The 25,410-nt window shown below is 46.2% G+C and overlaps 1 protein-coding gene across 1 annotated transcript in view; it reads left to right on the plus strand.

The window, feature by feature from the left end:
• ACTL8 (actin like 8) overlaps positions 1-22,911 on the plus strand; it is a 35,149-nt gene extending 12,238 nt beyond the window's left edge. Inside the window, exons 2-3 of the mRNA XM_038376623.2 lie at positions 20,368-20,756; positions 21,434-22,911. Of these exons, the coding sequence (XP_038232551.1) occupies positions 20,391-20,756; positions 21,434-22,198 (1,131 nt within the window). The 5' untranslated portion in view covers positions 20,368-20,390 and the 3' untranslated portion in view covers positions 22,199-22,911. The remainder of the gene's footprint in view (positions 1-20,367; positions 20,757-21,433) is intronic.
• Positions 22,912-25,410: the final 2,499 nt, after the last annotated feature.

Below are 25,410 nucleotides of genomic sequence, written 5' to 3' on the forward strand. Positions count from 1 at the left end.
AACAGTGGGGGTGGGGTGGGGGGAGAAATAACATGAGGAAATAGCTTTACTTTATGTAATGACCCATCCACTCCCAGTCTCTATTCAAGCCTAAATTAATTGTATCCAGTTTGCAAATTAATTCCAATTCAGCAGTCTCTCGTTGGAGTCTGTTTTTGAAGTTAAAGGATAGCCACTCTAGGTCTGTAATCATGTGACCAGAGATTGAAGTGTTCTCCAACTGGTTTTTGAATGTTATAATTGTTGACGTCTGATTTGTGTCCATTTAGTCTTTTACAGAGAGACTGTCCAGTTTGACCAATGTACCTGGCAGAGGGGCATTGCTGGCACACGATGGCATATATCACATTGGTAGATGTGCAGGTGAACAAGCCTCTGATAGTGTGGCTGATGCAATTAGGCCCTATGATGGTGTCCCCTGAATAGATAGGTGGACAGAGTTGACAACGGGCTTTGTTGCAAGGATAGGTTCCTGGGTTAGTGGTTCTGTTGTGTGGTTGCTGGTGAGCATTTGCTGCAGGTTGGGGGCTGTCTGTAAGCAAGGACTGGCCTGTCTCCCTGCTGGAAGGTGGTGATGCAAGAGGAAGTAGGCTGGAAAGCATGAGGTTTAGAGATCAGTAAATAGAGGGGTTTTTTTTGGGTCAGGAATAGTTCATTTCCATGCAAGAACTAGTCCTTGCAGGGGGTTCAGCCTTCTCTGCATTATGCACAAACCAGAGGGGTTTTTCAAGCCACAACTAATGGCAAATTAGGTCAGGCAGGAGCAGATGAAGCTGGGTCCCTATTAACCGTCTTCTAGAATCTAGCAACAAACACAGCACCCTGCTGGACTTTCCCACTAGTACTGTTGATTTCCTAAGTGCTAAAGACCTCCCCTCCCTGACACACATGCTTATGTCCAATTTGACAAGAGTGTAAAATCCACCAGCACATTCTCCCAGCCTTCTGCCAGTGCCTGGGATCTGTGGCTTCTGTAGCTAATGAGGCACAAGTAAGATGCTCCCTCTTGAGAGAGAGAGAGAGAGTTTACAAAAAAAATTGCTGAGAATTTATTAGTCTAATTACATTTTCTTAATGCAGTTGACCTCAGCTGTGCTTATCAAAGCCACAATCTCCCAGCCATTATTGGTGTTTTAATAAGTCAATTGGCTATTGGACACACAATCCCCAGACGTTCAGTGGGGCAGGGCTCTTAGACTATTACATGCATAATGGGGATTAGGCTCTTGTCGGGCTCACTCTCGCTGGGATAGTGAGTGCCAGGGATCTTGGGGCTGGGCAGCCTCCCAGTTTGTAGGAAAATCTGGTGTGAGATTCCTTGGTTCTCCCATTCCATGCTGTCAGGAGGCCTCTCCCAATGGCACTGCAATCTCACTCCCATGTGCTCTATAGGTTTGCAAGGTGGTCAGTATCGCTGCAGCCCCTTCAGGGGTGACTCTCGAGCAGCTGGCTTGTGTAATGGCATAGTGCAAGAAGGTGAAGGGACTCCTCTCAGAGTGCCAGGCATAAACAGCAAGTTTCTTATGTGCTGGGGGTGCTCCCCCAGGCCCTGCCTCCACCTCTTCCTAAGACCACCTGGCCCTTGCTCCTCCCTCTTACCCCCTCACCATGTCTCCTGCATGCAGCAGAACAGGTGATTGCAGTGGGTGGGGAGGTGCTGATCAGGAGGTACTGGGGGGGGGAAGAGGAGCTGGCTGCCAGTGGGTGCTGAGCACCCATGGAGTTAGTGCCTATGGTGCCAGGTGATCACAAGCAGGAGTGTGAACTCCACAGGCCAAGAGCTTAGTGTGAACTCCACAGGCTGAGGCCAAGAGCTTAGTAAGATTGCAGTAAAGGGCTGGCCTGATAGAACTCTGACAGCCAGACAAAATCCTAGTGTCTAGGAAGGACTGTCCCTGTAACAGGATTGAGGAGTAGAGCTGGTCTGAACCTGCCTTGTCTTCACTGAATTTCCTCTTGGGAGCAAGACTCCCCTCGTTTGTGTTTTTTGGCCAACAAGGTTTTGAAGCATTCTTCAGTGTTGGCCACAAACCCTTTTGGTCAAATCAACACTTCCCATAGCTTTTCCCAAAGAGATTCCTATGAGCTTCAAATGGGTCATGTTCTGCCAGCCCTAGTGGGAACAGCCTTTCCTGTAGGCTGGGTTACTGCAGGTGTAACCCACAGACCTCCTGGGTGTGGTGGTCTAGCCCATCTAGTGGCACCAAGACCACTTGGAGATTAAGGAGTCCACTCTACAGCCTTAATGAAGAGCCATATAGCTTTTAGCTCATGCAGTAGAGGCTCATGCATTTAGCTCAAGAGGCCCCAGGTTCAATTCCCACCTTTCAACAACCAGGCTCAGTCAGTGTTTCCTTTTTTTTTTTCTTTTTAAAAAGCAGCAAGTGCTAGGCACCATCAGACCACTTCCTCAGCCAGTGTTCCTAGGATGCAGTAAGTGTGAATCTTGTATAGAGAGGCTACCACTGGGTAGGCAGAACCAAATCACTCTCTGGTTTAGGTGACCAGAGTTGGCACTACAGCACCTTAAAGAGCTACACTAAAGGCTGGACCTCTCCAGATAGGGCATAAAATTTCAGCTCCAAAAGCAGACTGCCTCTTGCCAAATCACTCAGTTCTTGCAAAAGGAAGATGGCTGCTTGGAACTGTCAACACCATTTCCTAAAGCCCTGAGTTCTTGAATCAAATTACTGACCTGACCTAACCCTGCTTAGCTGCTTGGATCCCAAGGGGGCTGTGGAACAGCCAGTCTGGCTGCCCAAATGATTGAAAATACCCTCCCTTTCCTTGCCCTGCAGATGCTTCTAACTAAAGAGCCCAGAGGCTGCTATGAGATGCATCTTGTCTTGGGAATGTTGGACCTGTAGATCTTTAAATGCCCCTCCAATATCAGAGTGGGTAAATGCAAGGCTTTGATTTCCAGTCTCACCATTCCTCTAACTGGCTGTGTGTAAGGACACCAGAAATGGAACCTGCTCCTATGCTGTGAAATCTCTCTCAACACAAGAAGAGACCTTAGAGGCAGCATCTTAGGCCATGTCTACACTAGGAAAATACTCTGATTTTACAGAAGTCAACTTTTGGGAACAGATTGTATAAAGTCAAGTGCATGCATCCACACTAAGCACATTAATTTGGTGGTGTGCATCCACAGTACCATGGCAAGCATCAATGTTCTAAGCAGTGCATTGTGGGAAGCTATCCCACAGTTCCTGCAGGCCCCACTGCCCATTGGCATTCTGGGCTGAGCTCCTAATGCCTTATGGGGCCAAAAATTTGTCACTGGTGGTTATGGGTAAATGTCGTCATCAGTCAACCCTCCCCCTCTGTGAAAGCAACAGCAGACAATCATTTCACGCTCTTTTCCCTGGATTGCCCAAGCAGATGGCAAGCATGGAGCCTGTTCAGCTCACTGCAGCAGTTATGACCATTGTGAACACCTCACATCATGCAGTTTATGCAGAACCTACACCTGAAAAAACCAGGCAAGGAGGCAACAGCAGCACATTGAGGACATGAACACAGATTTCTCTAAAACCGCAGTCCCCAGCAATTTGGAGATCGTGGTGTTACTGGGGCAGGCTCATGCCATGGAATGCCAATTCTGGGCTCGAGAAATAAGAGCACCATGGTGGGACCTCATAATGTTGCAGGTTTAGGATGATTCCCAGTGGCTCAAACTTTCACATGCATAAGGGCACTTTCATGGAACTTTGGCTTGCTTTCCCCTGCCCTGAAGCACAAGAATACCAAGATGAGAGCCACTCTCACACTTCACAAGCAAGTGGCAATAGTCCTGTGGAAGTTGGCAACGCCAATCAGTAATCAATTTAGAGTGGGCAAATCTACTGTGGGGGTTGCTGTGATGCAAGTAGCCAATGCAATCATTGAGCTGCTGCTATCAAAAGTAGTGACTCTGGGAAGTGTGCAGGTCATAGTGGATGGCTTTGCTGCAATGGGATTCCCTAACTGGTGGGGCTATAGATACAGCACATATCCCTATCTTGGGACCAGGGCAGCCAGTACATAAACCGCAAGGGGTAATTTTCAATGATGATGCTGCAAGCACTGGTGGATCACAAGGGACGTTTCACCCACATCAATGTGGGATGGCCAGGAAAGGTTCATGACACTCACATCTTCAGGAACTCTGGTAGGCTTCAAAAGCTGCAGGAAGCAATTTACTTTCCAGACAAGAAAAAACTTAGGGATGTTGAAATGCCTATAGTTATCCTTGGACTCAGTCTACTCCTTAATGCCCTGGCTCATGAAGTCATACACAGGCACCCTGGACAGTAGTAAGGAGCTGCTCAACTATAGGCTGAGCAAGTGCAGAATGGTGGTAGAATGTGCATTGGGATGTTTAAAGGGTCGCTGGCACAGTTTACTGACTCGCTCAGACCTCCGCAAAACCAATATTCCCATTGCGGTGTGCTCCACAATCTGAGAGTAAGGGGGAGATATTTTTGGCAGGGTGGGAAGTTGAGACAAATTGCCTGGCTGCTGAATGGGCACTGCCAGACACCAGGGCAGTTAAAGCACAGCAGGAAGCACTGCACTTCAGAAGCTTTGAAAACCAGCTTCATGACTGGCCAGGGTACCATGTGACTCCTGTTTTTGTTTCTCCTTGATGAAACCCCCCCCCTCAGTTGCCTCAATTCTCTGTAAGCCAGCCACCCACCCTCCCCCCTTCGATTACAGCTTGCTTGCAAAGGAAATAGTCACTATCGTTTAAAAAAGTATTCTTTATTAATAGATTATAAAAATAGGGAGAACTCACAAGGTAGCCCGGGTGGGGTGTGGGAGGAGGGTAGAGAAGGAAAAGGCCACTTCAAAACTTGTTGAATGCCAGCCTTGTGTCACTTGGGCTGTCCACTGGGGTGGAGTGGTTGGATGCCCAGAGCCTCCCCCTCCCCCCCCTGCATTCTTGGGCATCTGGGTGAGGAGGCTATGGAACTTGGGGAGGAGGGAATGCAGTTAAACAGGGGCTGCAGCAGCAGTCTGAGCCTGCTGCCATTCATGAACCTCCACCAGATGCCAGAGAATGTCCATTTACTCCCACAGTAGCCCCAGCGTTGCCTCATGCCTCCTCTGATTTTCCTGCTGCCACCTCTCCTCGCATTCATCAGCCACTTTCCTGTACTCTGCTATTGTGTCCCTCCCCACAATCTGCTGAGCTCTGTCAGTGCCAGATGACTGCATGAGCTCAAAACATTTCATTGTGCATTTTTTTTCCCCCCACTGCCTTATCTGAGAGCCTTTGGGACAGAGGAGGGAGACTTGAAAAATTTGCAGCTGCTGGAGAGGGGGAAACATTTTACAGAACAATGGCTATACTCTTTCACAGTGAACAACACAACTCGCATTACATAGCACGTGATTTTTGGTACAAGGTTGCATTTTGCATCTTGTATTGAGTGCTTGCAGCTTTGGTGTTAGATCATGCACGCAGGGCTGGGCAACAGAATTCAGCTTGCAGGTGGCCATGGTAAGCCATAGTCTTTCTGCTTCTGCAACCTTCATAACAGCAGCCCCCTCCTCTTCCATACCAAGCAAAGCATGTTGAGTTGGCCATTTAGTGCTGCAGTTTTCCTGTTATCATGCAGCAGCAGAAACCAAACTAACCCCCTCCTCATCCAATTCTCTGGGATGGTTGCTTTACTCCCTAGAATTGCATGCAACTTTGCATAGAAGCAGCATGTCTGGGCTTCTGTCCCAGAGCATCTGGTTTTGATTCTTTGGCTTTCTGGTACGCTTGTCTGAGCTTAAGTTTCACACAGAACTGTGTTGCATCCCTGCTGTAGTCTCTGTCCCTCATGGTCAGACACTTTTTTTAAATGTTTTGGCATTTCATCTTTTGGAACATAGTTCTGATAGCACAATCAGATCCAGTACCTCCCATTCAGTCCATGCTGGAGCTCTTTTTCAATTCTGGGACTGCATGGTCACCTGTGCTGAGCTCACCTGGCCAAACAGGAAATGAGATTCAAAAGTTCCCAGGGCTTTTCCTGTACACCTGGCCAGTCATCAGAGTTCAGAGTGGTCACAATAGTGCACTGTGGGATAGCTCCTGGAAGCCAATACCTTTGAATTGTATCCACACTAACCCCAATTCAAAACAGCGATGTCAATTTCAGTGCTAATCCCCTTGGTGGGGAAGAGTACAGAAATCAGTTTTAAGAGCCTTTATGCCAAAAAAAGCTTTGTGTGGATGGGTGCAGGGTTAATTCAATTTAACGCTGCTAAATCTGACAAACTCGTAGTGTAGTCCAGGCCTTAGACTAACTGGTGCAGCAATTGTTCTCAAAGCAATGATCTGACACAACAGATTGTCTTACTTTTACAGTATTATCTGAATTACTTGTCCTGAGGAGCTGCAGTCCCTCAGTTACTCCAAACATGGTTGTGCTGCTGTCTAACAATGGGAGACTCCTGTCTGAGGAAGAACTAGGCTGCCTTGAACTGCATCTAAGAAATTCCATCCTGTGGTTGGGTTCTGAGCTCCAAACTTGTGTCTTGATAACATCAGCAGAACCCCTGGATGGGTTCCTCCCCAGTTCTCTCTAGCATCTCAGCAGAATGCTGAGATTCTCCATGAATGTTGGGGGGGGGGGGGGAGGGAAGGGGGGTTGGTTTTGTCTTTGATCTGTGGCTCAGGAGAATAATCTAAAAATCGGCACCATGATATCAACATTTGCTCACTGAGATTTTGGAGGCTAGTTCAGTCTGTTTCGTCAAAGGCATAATCGTCTCAATTGCGTCTTGCTCTGGCCTGGTGGTGCTCTATGAATCAAACTAGAGATGTTGGAGTGAGTAAGTCTCATCAAATGTACTGGTTTACAGCAAACGTTGGCTCAATCTGGATTCAGCTGGCATAAGTACACAATGCATTTAGGGGCACACTAGGGAGCAGGGAGGGCAGTGCTTCCAGCTGCATTCCTGAACAGCTGCTTCTTGTGACAGCTGCCCCTTAACACAGATTGATGCTGTCTTCCAGCAAGTTGCTAGACTCCTGGGTGCTCCTTCTCCTTCTCTCCCCAGCATGGAGGGGGATGTGCTAATCTGATTAGCATGCAGATGGCACGGGCATCTCTCATCCCTCACTTAAGTGAACTGCAGAATTGCTTAAAAAAACCCCAACAAATAATTCTTCCTATTTGCACAGAATTAAGGCTGCCTCCTTGCAGATCAAGCCCAGCACTGCATAATACTGCAGTCTCAGTGGCAGGGCACCAGTGTGATCTCAGCAGTGGGCTCTTGGCAGTGTCTAACAATCTTTTACAGAAATGAGAGCGGTCTCCCAACTGGGTTGGGAAAGATCCACTTTGGGGCTGACTCTGAAATGCTGCTTTTGACCCACTGATGAAGCCAATTCTTACTTGTCCGAGCTAGTTGGCCTCTATCCTCTTGAATCCTGATTCTCTGCTTATGATCTAGGCTGGAACAGCCACCATGCAGAAGGGTGTAGTGAATTGAACTGCATACATGAGATGGTCCCTATTAACCATTGGCTTTACCGAGAGCCTCAGGACTCATTAGACTAGAATGCTTGGCAGGTGAGGCAGGCTTGCACCCTAGATGTACTTTGTTGCTCCCCAATAGACTTGGAATTTGTGAGTGGAGGGGGATGCAACTATTTAGTGCCAAAGCTGAAAATCTTCAGTTACACCAGCTCATCACTGGACTCAACTGGCCCAAGTGGGTCACCAATGAACTTTCTAAAGGATCCTCTACTAGGGCCACAGGGAAGACTGAATGTAAATATCCTAACAAGCATTGAGGTTCTCTACAAAGTGCAAGGCCTTACCTATAAACGGCCGTCCAAAAGTGCAAGGCCAGTCCCTCTGATTCAGTCAGTCTCCAAACCCATAACCCCAGGGGCAGGAAGAGGTATGCCAGTTTGGCTTGCATGGTCAGAGCAAAAGCAACTTTGTAGTGGCTGTTACAAAGTCTGACATTCCAGATTCTAATTTTTCTTGCCTTCAGTCTCTGCTTTCCCTTTAAACAAGCTTCTGGTCATCAGGTGCAGAGAAGCTTGGCAATGTGAAACGAGTGCATCATTGCAACAAGAGTCCTAAAAGATCTGGCTGAGGTCTAGCAGCTATCAACTTTTAATCTTCCCAGGTTGAATGCAATATTGTAGCTCTGGCCCAAGATATTAAAGACATGGTGGGTGAGGTTAGATATAGATCTAAATAATTTAATTGGACAGTCTTGTGGTCATGAGAGAAACTTTCAAGCTTAGTTTCCCAGACAAGAAGAACACTAACTGTTAGTGTCACTGCTAAATGTGAGGTTTGAACAGATTGTTTAGCTCCTTATGTTAATCCCACCAATATTGTCACACGCTAACAGAGGTCTCCTCCAAGCCTGCAACACTGCATAGCTTCTCATCTTGGGCATTGCTGTTCTAGGCCAGTGGCTCTCAACCTTTCCAGATGAAAGTCCCCCTTTCAGGGATCTGATTTATCTTGTGTACCCCAAGTTTCACCTCACTTAAACTGTTCACAAAATCAGACCTAAAAAGACAAGCATGACAGCAGATTACTGAAATTGCTGATCTCATTTTCCCATATAATTATAGAATAAGTCAATTGGAATATACTATATTTGTATTTCAGTGTGTAGAGCAGTATAAACAAGTCATTGACTGACATTTTTACTTTTGTTAGGGCTTTTTATGTAGCCTGTTGTAAAACTAGGCAAATATCCAGATGAGTTGATGTACCCACAAAAGACCTCTGCGTATCCCTGGCTGAGAATCTCTGCTCTAGGCCAGTCTCTTGCTCCTGACCCCAGTTCTAACAGGCTTTCTGTGGCTGCTCACCAAGCCTTCCCTTAGCAACCAACTCTTGGGCTGGTACCTCCAGGGCTGAAGACATACCCAGTACTCCTGCCTCTCAGGTCACTGTTCTGCATCCTCTATTGCCCAAATCAACCTCTGCCCTTTCCAGAATGACCAGTGGCCCAGCCTACCCCTCTAGGCCACTCTAAAGCAGGATGGGGGTTGGTGCCCTGTAATGAGGTGGCAGGTGAATCAGTGTTGAGCAGGAATAGTGGCATCTGAAGAATACTCCTTTTTTTTTTTTTTTTTTTTAATCTTCCTCTCTGCAGCTATTGTCAAGCTTATAGCCAAGGGGGGTGAGGAGAAATCCAGTCTATATCTATTTTCTTTTTCTTTTAATCTGCTGACTAGTTTTCAGGGGCTCAACATCATGAAGTTTCCTGGCTGGCTCAGTTTCAGGTTGCTTGACAGCCTATAATCTGCCCTTCCCAAAACAATCGACAATCTCAGTTGAAATGGCACAAAATAGACAGCTGCAACTTTCAGTGTGTTCTCATAAAGGGAAAAGCACTTTGACTGCCCAACTGCCTCCCAAGGGAAGAGACTCTTCCAAAACAACTCTGCTAGTGTGCTGTTTCTATCCAGTGTGGGAGTGGGGGTTCAGACTGCTGGTTGGTGCTATAGGATGGGGGGTAATGGCCTCTAGCCTGGCCAGGTCATCAAGACCACTGCCTAATTTGAAGTTGCTACAAAAGAAATTCTGGTCTTCCGTAGAAAGACACTGGGTCCATTCTACCCTGAAGCTTGGGTGGTCACTTGTGCTAGTGCAAGCTGGGTGTGGCACTTTGCACAGGTAAGTGACCCCATGGCATACATGGGAGCAGTCTGAACTGCAGGATTCCAGAGAAGTTCTCCCTCTGAACTAGGGGCTAGGAGGCCTGTAAAACAGGACTTAGTTTGTGGAAGGAACACTGAGCTTCTGTGTCTTGGGACAGTTAGGCTTGTCCTGCTTGAGTGTTTGACCTGCAAATCCAAAGTCTTGCAGCAGTAGTTCTATGGATATCCAAGCCTTGTCTACACTTTCAGCATCCTAGCTGCAGCTGCTCCACTGCAGACCCTTGCTACAGCAATGCAAGGAGTTCTCCCATGGTATCATTAACTCACCTCCCCAAGAGGCCGTAGCTAGGCTGGCAAGAGGTCTTCTGCTGATCCAGTGCTATAGAGACTGGGGTTAGTTTGGCTTACCTGTCTTGGGGGTGTGGATTTTTCAGAATGATCCAGTTACATTGCTCAGTAGAACTCTTAAGTGTAGACCTGCCCTTAGTCTGTGGACAAGAGTAAAACTTTCCTCTCCATGTCCATACATTTTTTGCTATATTTCTGGTGGCCTACAGAATGGAAAAGGCTTCTCTGGTGTGGGAACCAACATTACCAGAATTCCCACAGACTTGCACCACCCTGAGTGGAAGAGGGATCTACACACCAGGCCAGATTCTGCTTGTTTGGTGGAACACAGCAATTTAAGTTACACAAACCCAGTAAAACACTCAGCCCAAAGGTCCCCTTCAGGCAAGGGCTGTTGGTTAGAGTAACTCAGGGAACCATGAGGAAAGGGATGGATATATTGTGGTATTATGCTATTTTATAAATCCAAGGTATGCCCACACCTTGAATACAGGGTGCAGTTCTGGTTGTTCTACCTCTCAGTTGGAAAAGTTAGAAGGACAATAATCAGTGGTATGGAACAGCTTACATGTGAGGAGGGATTAAAAAGACTAATCAGTTTATAAAAGGTTTCAGAGTAGCAGCCGTGTTAGTCTGTATTCGCAAAAAGAAAAGGAGTACTTGTGGCACCTTAGAGACTAACAAATTTATTAGAGCATAAGCTTTCGTGAGCTACAGCTCACTTCATCGGATGCAGTTTATAAAAGGGGACCAAAAGCACCTCTCATCAAGACAACTGCTATTATAGTAATCTTGGTGCAAAATATAACTGGTGAGTATCACTTAAACTGATAAAACACTGCTCACTGACCTTTAAGGTGTGTATAGACAATGTCTTCAGCTTACATTCATAGTTTGGAAATTATGACAAATGTGTTTACCAGGTGAGTCTGGGGAAGGGGTAAACTCTTTCCTCAGACAAAGGACAACCTGATGCCTCCAACCAGGTGTCATCAAAGTTGATGGGCAATCACCTGTCAAGGGGCCTTTCTTTGGCAACAAAGTGGGCAGGAAGAGATAAATCAGCATTTTAGGAAACAGAACCTGTTTCAGAGATGTGGATTTCTTGCAGCTGGAATGAACTTTGTCTAGGGGTAACCCTCAATGCCTTTCAAAGGGTGAGTGGACTGTAAAAGTGAGGAGCAAAAAAACCACCCCAGGTTCTGTCTGTCAAGACAAAGGAAGCAGCCCTTTGATGTTGAGTGGGAGGGAAGAGGGGAGATCTTGACCTGTGAACTCAGTCAGCCCTCTTGTTGAACATGTGGTAAGGATTTCTGCTTTGAGTTTTGCCTACTAAGAAGGACTTGTAACCACTTCTAATACCTTGTACTCCCTTTAAAACCTAATCTTTGATTGGTTTATTTTTATTATAAACTAACCCAGTGGTGTGTTTAAACCCAACTGTTGGGAACCTCAATTAAAGTAGCAAATTATTGAATATTGACCCTTTCAGGGGCAACTGACTTTCTGCACTGCCTAGCCCTCTCCTGGACAGAAATTGAACCATCTGGTGATCACCCTGCACATAGTAACCAAGCTGGTGGAGGCCAGGGTGTGACAGGTGTTGCTGCTGGAGCTGCTAGACCAGGGCTGACAGGTCAGACACTCAAGGTGTGACATGCAGGCTCTTTGTGAGCAGTCCAGGTTGGAAGCTACAACAGCAAACCATTGTGGTCCAATTGCATCCCAGAATGTGACAGGGATATGATAGAGGTCCATACAATCTTAAATGGTGTAGGGAAAGTGAATAGACCAGTTATTTACCCCTTGTACTAAAAACAAGGAATCAGCCAATGAAATAGACATTGGTCTAAAGCAACAAGAATGCATCTCTTCACACAATACACAGTCAACCTGTGGAACTCATTGCCAAGGGATATTGTGAAGGCCAAAACTATAATGAGGGCTCAAAAGAGAATTACCTGGAGGATAGGTCCCTCAACAGCTATAAGCCAAAATGGTCAACCATATGCTCTGGGTGTCCCTAACCTCTGTTATCCAGTCCTACCTTCTGGTAGGGGATGAATCGTTTGCCCTGTTCTGTTTGTTCCCTCTGAAGCACTTGGCATCAGCCACTGCTGAAGACCAGATACTGGGCTAGATGAACAATTAGTCTGATTGCAATATGGCCATTCTCATGTACTGACTTTTTTTCCCCTCTCTAGGCTCTCACTCATGATTGCCTTGGCCATCAAAGCCAGGATGACAATCTCTTTTCTTTAGACTTCCTAGAGGGCTCTAAAGATTGATGAGAATCTCCTCCTGTGGGAAGGTGGGATTTTAAAATGGAGTGAACTGTTTCCTTAGAGGTGGGGTGTAAAGGGTTGGTGGGATTTAGTGACAGGCTCAGAGCAGTAAGCTTTTCTGGGGCATTTTTGGACTGCCTTAGGAAAAATGCAGTGAAATAAGACTCTTGTTAAATTGGTCCCTGTGGGCTGGCTTCCTGTATCCATTCCACTGTTATCTTCTGATCTTCCATAAACTCTCGAATTCTGGTGGCTATCCAAGCTTTGCCTTTCACAAAGGATTATCCTTTGTGAATCTGAATTTTTTGACAGCCCTTTCAAGAAATGAAACCATTCCCATGTCTCTAATTTTCTAGCTAATGAGATTAATTATACTGAGATTTGTCTTTTAATGGTGTTTTTGAAGAACTGGTTATATTTTTGACCCCCCGCCCCCATTCTCTACAGTTTGCTGGCTTCATATTTTTGCTTAATCTCCACCCCCCAAGTCTCCTTTGCTTCTAATTAGTGTCTAGAAGGGTAATTGGATGGAGGGGTTCCGTCCAGAGAGGAGGATGGCTTTGCATAAGAACTGTAGTGAAGCTCCAAGTTCATAGCCTGGTCAGATTATCTGTTTTAAACTTCAGCAGTCAAAACATGATTTAAGCAAAACTTGACTATAGCTGGCTTCTTAAAGGAAGAGAGATGGGTGTCTAAGTCAATTGGTAGCAAACTGACAGGCAGAGAGAAGCTAACTGTCCCAAGCAAACATCGTGATAGCTTGCTTTTAAAAATAAAATGCATGGCATGAAAATAAGGCTACCCTAGCCAAACCAGGCAAACATCTCTCTAGGAACAGGGCTCAGAACTGAATTGCCTGGAGCCCTGCACTGAGATGCTTTTACTACTAGGTCCTCAGGAACTTGGTAATCTCTAAAGATGGTGCTGTCCTTTGAACAATGCTTTAGTAACTCTCTGAAGTACAGACTTGGACCCTGGCTATTCATGAGGAGATTCACCAGACCCAGTTATTGAGGTAAGAGTTTGCAGGACCTCTTCTAGAGTGAGGCCACCCAACCTTGCAACTTGCATGACCTTATGCCTTTCTCCTCTTGAGGAAGAGAACTAATATGGCTGTCCTTGCCATGTGGTCAGTGGCTGGCTCATCTTGAGGAGTGTAGACGGATTCCAGAAGGTGTAGCCACAGTGGGCTTCAGTTCCAAAATGAGTGATCTGCATCTCACAGCAGTGTGACTTAATCTTGCTGCTGTTAGTACACACTAGTGTAGCCAGTACTTAGGGCTGGAATGCATCCTGGCTCAGAATCACCCCACACACACTCCACTTAGGCTCTGCAGGGTGGGCTCTCCATTGAATGACTCTTGGCAAACCACCCAAGACTTGGGTACAGCACCACTGCCAAATGGCACCCACAGGCTGGATTCAAAGCTGGGGTAGGGCCAGTAGACATTCTAGATCCAGCTGCCTCCACAGAGCCCTCTACCAGCCAGCATCTTCCACTCAATGAAATGTTGCTGTATCTTTAAGATGTTCACACATAATTCAATCTCTCCCTGGTAGGCTGGACTCCCTGTGACTCTGCTTAGTTTGGAGTCCCTTCATAACATACAGCCAAGTCACCCACTTCAAAGCAGCGTCCAAAAGACTCCTATTTGCTACAAAGGGGATAGAGGTGTCTCATCAGGGCTACAGCAAACACCCATGTTCAAGTGATCTCCAGCAGGCAGTGGTGGCATCTAAGACAAAGTACAGAATCAGTCAAGTGACATTAGCCTCCATTTACACTGCACTATGCTCACATATGTTTCAGGCCTCCTGATCAGCTTGTAGAGTAAAACTATTAACTTGACTGAGGTTCTACCCTGCATTAATAGCAATAACTCTAATAAATGGAGTGCCATGTTCCAATTTAGACTGAAGACTAGAAGATTTCATCTCAGGGCACAGGCATCAAAGCTATATACATGGACACAGAATGGGTTAGCCAGTCCATCTATAATTACAGGGCCAGTGTGAATAGATGTTCATCAAACTATTAGTCTAATTTGACTACCTAACAAGGAGCTGTGATGTTTTATGCATGGTGCCTAATTTTACCCTGGCAATCTCCTGCTATATTTAACATCATTAATCATTGATTCCCACAGGGCTGGATCCCTGATTAGTGTCAGATGCATCATGGGAGGAAAGGGATTTTAAAAAGCCCTTCACATCAGAATTGAAGCCAGTTCAGTGGAGTTGATCTTATTGCTTGCACAGCTGGAACACCCATGAACAGGGGCAGACTATGCATTGCACTGCCCTCCCTCCATTTAACCTTCATCCTTCTCTCTCATGCTCTGAAAGCCTCTAGCCTGAAGTGTGTGCTGGGGTCTTGTTTCCTTTCCCTGCACGTACACCATAGCAGCAGCTGAAGCTTCTCTTTCTTGGTAGAGGTAGCTGGTGCTTAACTGGTGTGCCAAAAAGAACACTGCCATCCTCTGGTGGTCAGTCTTGGTCTCATGGTTGGAGGGAAATTCCAGGTAATACAAGCTTCTTGGTCACTGGTCATGATGCCAGAAATTGACAGCACCTGAATCCTTTCAGGAAGTAGTGACCTAGCATCTAATTGCATTTTTGACTTGGCAAATGTCCATGTAGCCAGGACTGTTCCAGCATCTCCGCTTTGAGAAGAAGCACTCGCCCTGCTTCACAACAAGAAAAGTGCATACAGGCCTTGGTGTAAAGGTTTGGATGTCCTTTTTCTGAGGATGGGCTCAATTTACCTCAATCCAGTTGAACCTGAAGGGGCAGTACATGGAGGAGATGTAGCTGTCAAGGCTCCATGGAAACTCCCAAGGAGATCAGTGGCTATTGCATTGCAGTGATCAAAATGTAGACCCCATGAACTTCTAGCAAACACCTTTCTGACAAACACATGTGTTTTTTCCACAATCTCTTGATGAAACTTCACAGGAAATAGAATTTCCAAGTTTTCAGCCAAACCTGTCAGAATACTTGACTAGAAAGCCAAGCCAGCCATGACTAGAATACGCTATTTCAGATTGGCTGTGTTCATTTTCTGTTGCTATCACAACCAGGCACTGAGTTTTGAGGTTTATCTTTAACTTTGCTATTGCAAATTCTAGTGTCTACAAAAATGAAGAAAAAGCTGGATGGGAAGGCACCCTCCTATCTACTGTTCCCTGTATTCCAGATTCCTGAGGCTGACTGCTCTGGCAGGGTGAGACTCTCATGAGGACGGCTGTGAAAACCAAATTTTTCAGCTCACTGACAGTTACCCAAAAACACTCCCTTGCTTGAAATCAAGATGTTTTGATTCAATGCTTTTCCTAAAGTTAAAACTAAACAAACCCAGTTGCTTCAAAAGTATCAAAACAACTTGACTGAATTTTTAAAACAATTTGACACAACTATTCATTTTGGCTGTTGCCAAATCTGCATTTCACCAAATAGCTTGGTCAAAATTTGCACATCTCTACTTCACATGGAAAGGCTTTCTGCCAGCAAAACCAGGGCTCACTAGAGAATGGATAAGCAATCTATCCTGCAAACCCCGATTTCTCCCTGCAAATACTGGTCCTTGGAATAATAGCTCTACAGGCACCACAGGCTATTAAATATTTAATCGTTCTGTGTCATGCAGCCCATCTTCCAAAGCAATCACAAATTCAGCATCAACTCCACTGCAGGAGGAGATGGGCTTCTCTTCACAGCCTTGTTCAAATATCTCTAGATTGGCTTTCTCTGCCCCACTTTGCTAATTAAACACCACTCCAGTCATTTTCACCTGACAAGGAGTGAGCCAATCTCTTATTGGACCAACTTCCATCAATGAGACAAGCATTTGAACTTGCATGGAGCCCATCAAGTCTGGGAAAGCTACTCCACATCAAAGCTAATACAAGGTGGAACAGATTATGCCAAAGGAGTTAACACGTGTGGCAAGAGGCCATTCAAGGTGAAGTGGGCAGTTAATACTTCTGCAAGTCATAGGCAGAAGGAGGATTACAGATTGTTGTGGGCTGTAATTCAGGGTCTTTAGTCCATGACTTTTGACATCTAGCAATTATGAACTTAAGATCCCTACACTAGTCCCTTGAAGGTGTTGTGCTGGCTTCCTTGGAGGGTGAAGACTGACATGTTGGATACAGAGTGATAGTTTTGTGAGACATGTTTGCCCAGGGGTGTCTTTTATCACTCCATCTGGGAACAGTGTCTGGCTGGCTCCAACAACTGGGTCAGTGGGACATGTAGTGCACTGGATGAGGCATGTGTAGGACCCATGGATCATGAAAAGTATGTTGGGTGGAGGTGGGGTGGCAGCAGCTATTGATCATGATCACAGTGGAGATCTGTCTGCAGGTTTTGGCACTTGTTATGACATGCCTGACTGTCTAGAGCTCCCTTCTTGGGCCCTATTGACAACTCCCCTTCCAAAGGGGAGAGAATGGCCCCAGAGGTTGCAAAGATGTGTAAGTGAGGACTAAAGATCTATCCCCAGACACCAACTTGGTTCTTGCCTGGACTCTGCTTTCTTCAGTAGCCTTGTCTGTTCCTGGCATGGTCTGGCAGTCTTCCTTACCTCCCCATCCCCCTCCATCAGAATCTTATTAGCTGTTTACATGGCAGTGATGTCAAGCAATTAATTTTTAATGGCTTGGTTTATTGCATGTATGAAATGGTTTAGTGAGTAATTTCCACATTTAAGTGATTGATTCCCCAGAGTTTGGAGGGACTGGTTAGCTTTACATTGATTGCCCCTTGGCATGCCAAAGTCCTGATTAATCAATCCTCTGCTGCCAGGGAGAGTAGTATTTTTAAAAAGCTACAGTGGGGTTAGGCAGAGCTTTAATTACTCCCTTCCTTACAACAAATTTTGGTAGTTGGTCTCTGCTATTGGCCTGGTCTCTCCTGCACATCCTCCCTTCCCCTCCCCCCCCACTTCCCTTTCCCAACACAACATACCAGATGTTCATTAGGAAGCTGGCAATAGCATGTCAGATCCTACATAGGATTCATGCTCCCCAATTTCAGTCCATCTGCTTCTAGCAGAGCCATGGTATAAAATAGCCCTCTTCCATATGGCAGGTGCATGCATTAACTGCTCCGTGGACAGGCAGCTCTTTGGTTCTAGCTAGGGCCAGACTAGGTAGGCATTGGTGAAAGCTTCCTCACCTCCTTCCTTGCTGATTGTGCTCATGTCCTGACCAGCAGCAGTAGTAGTATCTGTTGATACTGGGCAAGTGCTTAACCCAGTGTCTGGTGGGCAGCCTTAAGCAAGCACCTCTGCAGATCACTAACCTGCTTGACTCTAGCACACAATCTTCCTGAAAAGGGCTAGCAGGAGCACAGTCCCACCTAGTAAAGCTCTTCCATGCAGGTTGCTCCTATGTGCAAGCATCCGAACCCATGGTTGCATCACCATTCATAGCACACTTCTGCCAGTAGCCTTGACTGCTATGCTACAGCTGAAGCATCAGGTATATTACCATAACCCTCTGAAGCAAATGCTGCTGTTGAAGCTTATACTGACTAACAAGTAGACCCCACACTAGTCCTAATAAAAACATGTCTGCATTTTACCTACAAAGTGCTTAAGGATATAATGAAAGAACATGGCATCTATTGGGTAACTATACACAACCACAGAATCCAACTGGAGACCAACACACCTAGAGTTGCATATTCAGTTACTCTCTCAAATGCAGCCTGCTTGGTTTACACGCAGTCTCCAGCACTATACTCTTCAGAATGCATTTGACATCAAGTGCATGGAAGATGTTGTACCTTTTTATCTTGGTGTTAAACTTCATACTTGTGACTGGAACAACCAGTCAGCAGCTGGAGGCAGGTGGAGATGCCAAGAGCCTCTGAGGGCTTTGCCTGTAGAAGATGCTGGCTAGCAAAGCTTTCAGGGCTGCCTTGGCACAGTCAAGACAATCTTGCAACTTCTGCTACAAAAACCCCAAACATTACCACATAAACTGGAAGGAGAATCTGGCATCAGTCACACCTAGTTTAATGGGGAAACTTAGATGCTGGGATTCCAGCATTGCAGAATGGCTGGCTGCATAACAATGACTGGCCTTTCAATAGGTCTTGTGACTTTGAAAACTCTCTGGGTCAGGAATGAATTTGGCTTTAAATCACTAGCTCAGTATTCAGTCTATTCCTTAAGGCATGAACTGGGTAATTCTCTAAGATGCATGGAGCAGGAAGAACAAATCTACAAAGGGTATGCGGTGCAATAACCCAGTTGGTGTAATATAAACTGAGCTGAAATCTTGTGAACTAGGTAACTAAAAGCAAAGGTGTGTAGCTTCAAGGACTTCCTGTAGGAGTAGTTTTACTTTGTCTAGCATCAACAGCTTGATGTCCATTAGCAGGAAGCTAGGTAACTCACTTGATGCCTTGCCTTGTAGTACTTCCAGCCCAGCTAACTCCAGGAAGTACTCTAGTCTCCCAAGCCTGTCTTCCAAAGCTCTTCAGAGGGAGGACTTCTGGATAAGTGTTCACATGTTTGTCTGCACACACAATACACATTCCTCCTGAGAATTGGGGAGAAGTCTCCCCCCTGCCCCAAACTGGGGAAAACCAGTGAACTGTCAGGACTCTAATTCCCCCCTACCTAAGGAGATCAGTCTTGGTCAGCCTGATGTCCCCACCATAATGGGTTAGGGGTGGAGGAAAGACCTGCAATACCTCATCACACACTTGTTTGAAGAGGGTGAGACACTTGCTCGGCCACATCCAGACCCTATATGGAATGGCCCTCTAAAAGGCCCAAGGTACCATCTAAAGAATCCATGGGTCTTGCACCAAGACTACAGATTTCAACACTTCCTAACTAATGTTGTTGCATCTCAATTTGGTCACCTACCATGAGACTGCCTTGGGGCAGAGGATTAAGAATAATTCAGACAAAAGGCTAGAATAGAAATCTGTTCCTTACCACAAACTGAGTGGGGCTTGGGTGGGTGGAGGGAGACCTTAGTAAAGTCAGGATAGAACTAAAGCCTTTAGCATAAAGCTAGTGGTGATAGAAAGCCACTGGCTTGTTTGACTGAAAAGTAAGTTTTTCTCTGGCTTGTGTACTTGGCCTATTGACCTGATCTTCAGTGTAGAGCTGAGAAAGTAAATCCTTCCAATGCTATTGGATTCTGACTGTGTATGACTCAATTAGCTTTCTATAGTAGCTGCCTCTCCATTCTACAAAAACCAAAGATTTGTAGGTCGAACAGTGCTTGGCTTCTCACTGCAGGGCAATGCTTCCTACTTGCCTCGCTTGCTGGCAAAGTAGATTGTATGTTGGCACCTCATGCTGCAGACTGTGTAGTCTGTCACCATATGGGCCTGACTTTCTAAGAGCTCCACATGCCATGTGGGGCTCTTTCCTTATGAAATCTGGGCTCCAAAGTGGGAACACCACTTCCCTGTCACCCCAAAACGTGAGTGTCTGTGCTGAGCTCTCTGGAAATCCTGGTTCTTGTCATGTCATTCCTTTCTCACTGCCCAGATGTTGGAAGGCCAGAGCTAAGCCAACACATGGTCTCTACCACAACAGTAGCTTCCAAAATTAAAAATCCAGGACTCTCAGATGTGGGGTTTTGAACTGCATGAGTTACAAGATAACCCCCCAGAAGTAATTCTGTCCTGAATGAACTCAACCTGCCCAGGCTAGCTGGGGGGAAATGGCCTTAACTCTCTCTTGGCTTTTAATTCAACAGGCCCTTCCGTCCCTCCTTAAGAAGGGAGAGTGAAGAGTGGCACTTCACCTCCATATCTCACTTGTCACTCTACTCCTCTAGCTGGCCAAAGAGGCTTTGAAAGAGCTTAGGTGTTTAGCAGCTCTCAAACACTGGCAGGTACAACATCCTTTCCAAAAACTCCCAGTCCCGGTTCCTGAAGTCTCCCCTTAAGGGTCCCTATCTAGAAGAAACAGACTAGTGCCTCATGAGACACTTAATCACACCTATAGTCAACCATTATCCAAGCATCTCTGTAGGATATGCGTATCTTTAAGCCAACTACTAGCTTCCAATGCCCTGAGATGCTCCCTCAGCAGAAGCAGTTGACTTGCCTTTTACCTAAAAGCTTGATCTTTCTCAGTCTCCTTATTCAGACCAACCAAAATGGCTGAAGAAGAAATTGCTGCTCTCATCATTGATAATGGCTCTGGGATGTGCAAAGCTGGCTTTGCTGGAGATGACGCTCCTCGTGCAGTGTTTCCCTCCATCGTCGGACGCCCAAGGCACCAAGGGGTCATGGTTGGAATGGGACAGAAGGACAGTTATGTTGGTGACGAGGCCCAGAGCAAGAGAGGCATCCTGACCCTGAAGTACCCTATTGAACATGGCATTGTCACCAATTGGGATGACATGGAGAAAGTGTGGCACCACACCTTCTACAATGAGCTCCGTGTTGCCCCCGAGGAGCATCCTGTCCTGTTGACAGAAGCTCCCCTGAACCCCAAGGCCAACAGAGAGAAGATGACCCAGGTGGAGTATTGCAACTATGTGTATCTGATGTGCATGTGTTACAGCTGACTTAAATGGGTGTTTTGGTTCTCTCCCTCTTGCTTCCCTGATGTGTTATGGCAGCCCTGCCACTTCTGCTTCAAAGTTTCTTGGCTATCTCTATTTTTGTCTGATGCTGAGTGTCCAGGTTTTAAGGTCTCCTAGGGAACCAGTCAAACGGCACTTCATGAGACCTGTCAAACATCTCAGGTCTGTTTTGAACCCAGCAAGAGCTTATCTATAGTGAAACTCGTAAGACTTCAGAAACTGTCACTTTCCTCTACCAGTTGACTTTCTAAAAGGACAGGGGAGAAGACAGGTGAGGCAGAGGTGAGCTAAAACTAACATTCAGAGTTGTCTTCTGGACATACTTTCATGCCAAAGGTGTCTTTTGACTTGCTCTAGTTGTCCATCAGCATAGTATATGGGTGCCTGTGTAATCTCCTAATGCAGCTCCAAGATTACACTGGCATACTGTTCACAGCAGAAGTCCCTCTAGCTCAGTAGTGGGAGACCTGTGTTTTGACTGAGCCCAGAACAGTCTAATCTTGGTGGTGTCTGGGTCTAGCTCTGGTTAGCTAGATTCAGGAGCCAGTACTTGGTTGGAGGCATGGACAGCTGATCATTGCAGTACAGTAAAAATGTCTCATTTCTCCTAGATCATGTTTGAGACGTTCAACTGCCCTACCATGTATGTAGCCATCCAGGCTGTACTGGCCTTGTATGCCTCTGGCCGTACCACTGGCATTGTGATGGATTCTGGTGATGGGGTGACGCATGCTGTGCCCATCTACGAAGGCTACGCACTGCCTCATGCCATCCTGCGCTTGGACTTGGCAGGCCGTGACCTGACAGACTACCTCATGAAGATCCTGACCGAGCGGGGCTACAGCTTCACCACCACAGCCGAGAGGGAGATAGTGCGTGACATCAAGGAGAAACTATGCTACGTTGCCTTGGAGTTTGAGCAAGAGATGGCTGCAGCTGCTACATCTGCCTCTCTGGAGAAAAGTTACGAGCTCCCCGACGGGCAGGTGATCACCATTGGGAATGAGCGGTTCAGGTGCCCAGAGGCCCTCTTCCAGCCCTCCTTCCTGGGCATGGAGTCCTGCGGCGTTCATGAAAGCACTTTCAACTCAATCATGAAGTGTGACATCGACATCCGAAAGGACCTCTACGCCAACACGGTGCTGTCTGGCGGCAGCACCATGTACCGCGGCATCGCAGACCGCATGCAGAAGGAAATCGCTGCCTTGGCCCCCAGCACCATGAAGATCAAGATCATTGCCCCAGTGGAGCGCAAATTCTCAGTCTGGATTGGTGGCTCCATCCTGGCTTCTCTCTCCACCTTCCAGCAGATGTGGATCAGCAAGCAGGAATATGATGAGGCTGGTCCATCCATAGTTCACAGGAAATGCTTCTGAATCCTGTAGCAAAATGGAAGTGTCAAATGTGCCTAGGCAAAGAACATTTCCATAAAGGAACAGTACCTTTCTAAGCTGTTCCTATCTTACAATGGCTGTCTGTCTGCTTAACAACATATCCTATTTAAGATTTTTAGACCTATCCAAACTAAGCAAGTCCCATTGCATATAACCTAATGCAGTGATCACCTTTGGAGGCAGGGGGGCAGACACCTCATACTCATGACTCATCACAGGGTTAAGAGGTAAAACCACATTAATGTGAGGCTACAGATGTGTCACCAACTAACAGCATTCTTCCCTCTTCCTTGTCATTGTCCTGTCAGATTCTTAGGACTAGAGATGAGATTGGTGCAAGATGTATTCAAGGTCAGGCATCTAAAGGTTGAGTAACTTATTCCATAACTCCTCTTCAGGGGCTGGCAAGTGCAAATGTTAATTGTCAGTTAATTCCTGCTGGTACAGTAAGTAGACAAGGGACCTGTCTGCTTTTTTTTTTCCCCACCCAACTGTACCAACTAATAGCCATGGGGGCTAAAGGCTACTCCAGGCTACATGTGCAAGCTGCTGTATTCATACTAATTTGAAGAAAATCTCTGTACATTGGGAAGATGTAAGAGTTTGTATTGTCATTAAGGCAAAGTGGAGAATTGTAACATGTAAGGATAGCCTTGTGATTAAAGGGAAATTTAAAAATTAAATATTTAAAGTGCTTTACAGGACTGACTTTCTTTGGGGAAGGGATTGGGACAAGACTATAGAGTTCTCTGCTTTCACAAAGACCACTCCTTTTGGTCCAAGGATCAAATGTTGCACCTTTTTAGCAGCGATACATACTCATTTTCCAGCCTCCTGGCAGGGAGGAGGGCAGGACTAAATGAGTATCTGACATTGCAACCAGTCATCGGTGGCAGATCTGGGTATGTGGTAGCAGATTACTGGGGGCTGCTTTTGTCCAGACAATACTGCCAGATTTAAGGAAATGTCTGCTTCCGGTGGTTGTGGTGATAGATCAGTCAATGGCTGGGACTAAGTCACAAAACTACATGATTAAAAAGCAGCTGGATTTTTTTTTTCAGAGGTGCTGAGCCTCCATTGACTGACTGCAATGGGAGCCATTGTATGCTCTCCATTTCTGGAAAATGGACACTGAGGGCAGGTCTACACTAAAAACCTGCATTGGCACATCTGTGCCACTGTAATGCTTCTGGTGAAGAGACTCTAAGCTGACAGGACAGAGCTCTCCATCAGTTTAACCCCACCTCCAGGAGAGAAGGTAACTGTTGGCAGTAGAATCTCTCTCTTGCAGACATGACACCCCCATGTAGGCAGTGTTAAGATTGGCATAAGTCTTTCAGGTGTGAATATTCCACACCCTGAGCAACATAGTTATATCAAAGTAAGTGCATAGACCTGGCCTTATGCACCTAAATCTGGATTAAAACCAACTCCAGCTACCCATTTCCAAAACTCTGCCTGAAGGCTGGGCTTTTCATTAGTGTCCCACTCCAATCTTTAGGTTCCTAATATCTGCCCCATTCCCCAATTGAATTTGCTCTTGAGGCACATGGCTAGTTTCAGAGTACCCTCTAGGGGTGTAATTACTAAGGGTCAGCTTTTTTTAAAGGACTCATTAGATCTCTTAACAGAGGTCCTCCATAGGATTTTTTTCAAAGGGGTTGAATGCCTAGAGATCTCCAATGAAAAGCACAGGAGATGGCCTTCATCTTGGGGCCAGATTACTTGAGGTACTTTGGCTAACAGGAGTTTTAGAACCATACTGACTGACCACCTCTGGTGGGGACTCAGTCACCCAGCAATGGAGCCTCTGCCAGAGCAGGCTCATGCAGTGAGGTTGAGGTCCTTCAGTCCCTGGTGACAAGGGTGCCCTGCACAACAGAAATGCCCCCAAACCATGTTCAGATGCATTAAACTAAACCTCAGCCTGATGGCTGCAGTTGCTCTGCACTTTGGGCACAGGGGATCAATAGGTGTTGCTCACCCACCCCCCAGGACTGCAAATGCTGGGCTAACACCCTAGATGGTATGAGGGTTTCTTTAGCTTGGGGTGGGAGAATATGACCAGGACTCCATTCTTTGCTTTTCATTTTTTTTAACTCAAAAGGCAACATGTAGCTTTTACATTAAAGCATAGAACAAAATGTGGCAAAAAATTAAGAACAAGCTTGGCATTTAACATGCCTCACCCTGGGACACATCTTTAGCACTTGACTTGCTAAGTAACTTGCCTTTATTTAAAAAAGTTCAAAGCTGCTGTCAGCTTCACACCACTGTCTTGCCACCCAGAATGCCAGCAAAGTGTGAACAGATGGCCAAGAAACCCTTTCAGGAAGGGCTGGCTGAAGATCAATGGCCAGAAACTATGAAGACTAAAGCCTTCCACTCCTGTGAGACTATAGAGGGAAGCTGTTTCTTTAGAGGCCAGTCAAAGGGAAACCACCTTTTCTCCCACCACCTTCACAAGCCTTCCTTCTGCATCAGGGCCCAGATAAGGGTACAGGTATTTTCTAAGTTAGTCCTTTGTCCCTGAATTGTTTCCAGCTAAGAATGACATGGCTCCTAAAGGAAATGTCTCTTTATTCTGCCTAATGCAAAAAAGTTCAAGATCCTGGGAGGAAGGGCAGCAATATTCCCACTCTTTCAGCAGAAAAAGAAGCAATTTGGCATGGCTGTAGCTCACAAAGGTGGTCTAGTACAAGTGCTCACATAGCATGCAACCAGGAAAAAGCTGAAGCTTTTAAAGGGGGCAGAAGTGGATGGGCTTCCATTATCTAACCCCTGTGCCCTGGAGGTCAAAATTTTGATCAAAGCAGCCACTGTTCCTGGGACAGCCGCTGGAGGCCTGTCAGGGTGAAAGTTAATGTAGATACTGTTACCTTTTAATGTCAACAGAACACATTGCTCTACATCAGTTGGGGTGTGTGTAATAGGGAGACAAATTTTAGGTGCAGACATGTGTAAAACTTGCAGACTTAGGTTGGCTAACTTTGAAGGGCAGGCCAGCCCTTTGTAGTTGGGCGCGATAGAAGGAACTAGCAGGATCCTCAACGCAACAAGAAGCCCCATCCAGGCTATGAGTTGGGCTGGGCCAGTTTTAATAGTTTGCCAGTGTCAAACAGGCTCTTGTATGTCAATCTGAAAGCAAGAGTGGAATGCTGAGGGATGAAGGGGGATGAAAGCTCCTAGTGGCT

This window comes from Dermochelys coriacea, chromosome 18 (genome assembly GCF_009764565.3).
Source record: "Dermochelys coriacea isolate rDerCor1 chromosome 18, rDerCor1.pri.v4, whole genome shotgun sequence".
Taxonomy (NCBI): Eukaryota; Metazoa; Chordata; order Testudines; family Dermochelyidae; genus Dermochelys; species Dermochelys coriacea.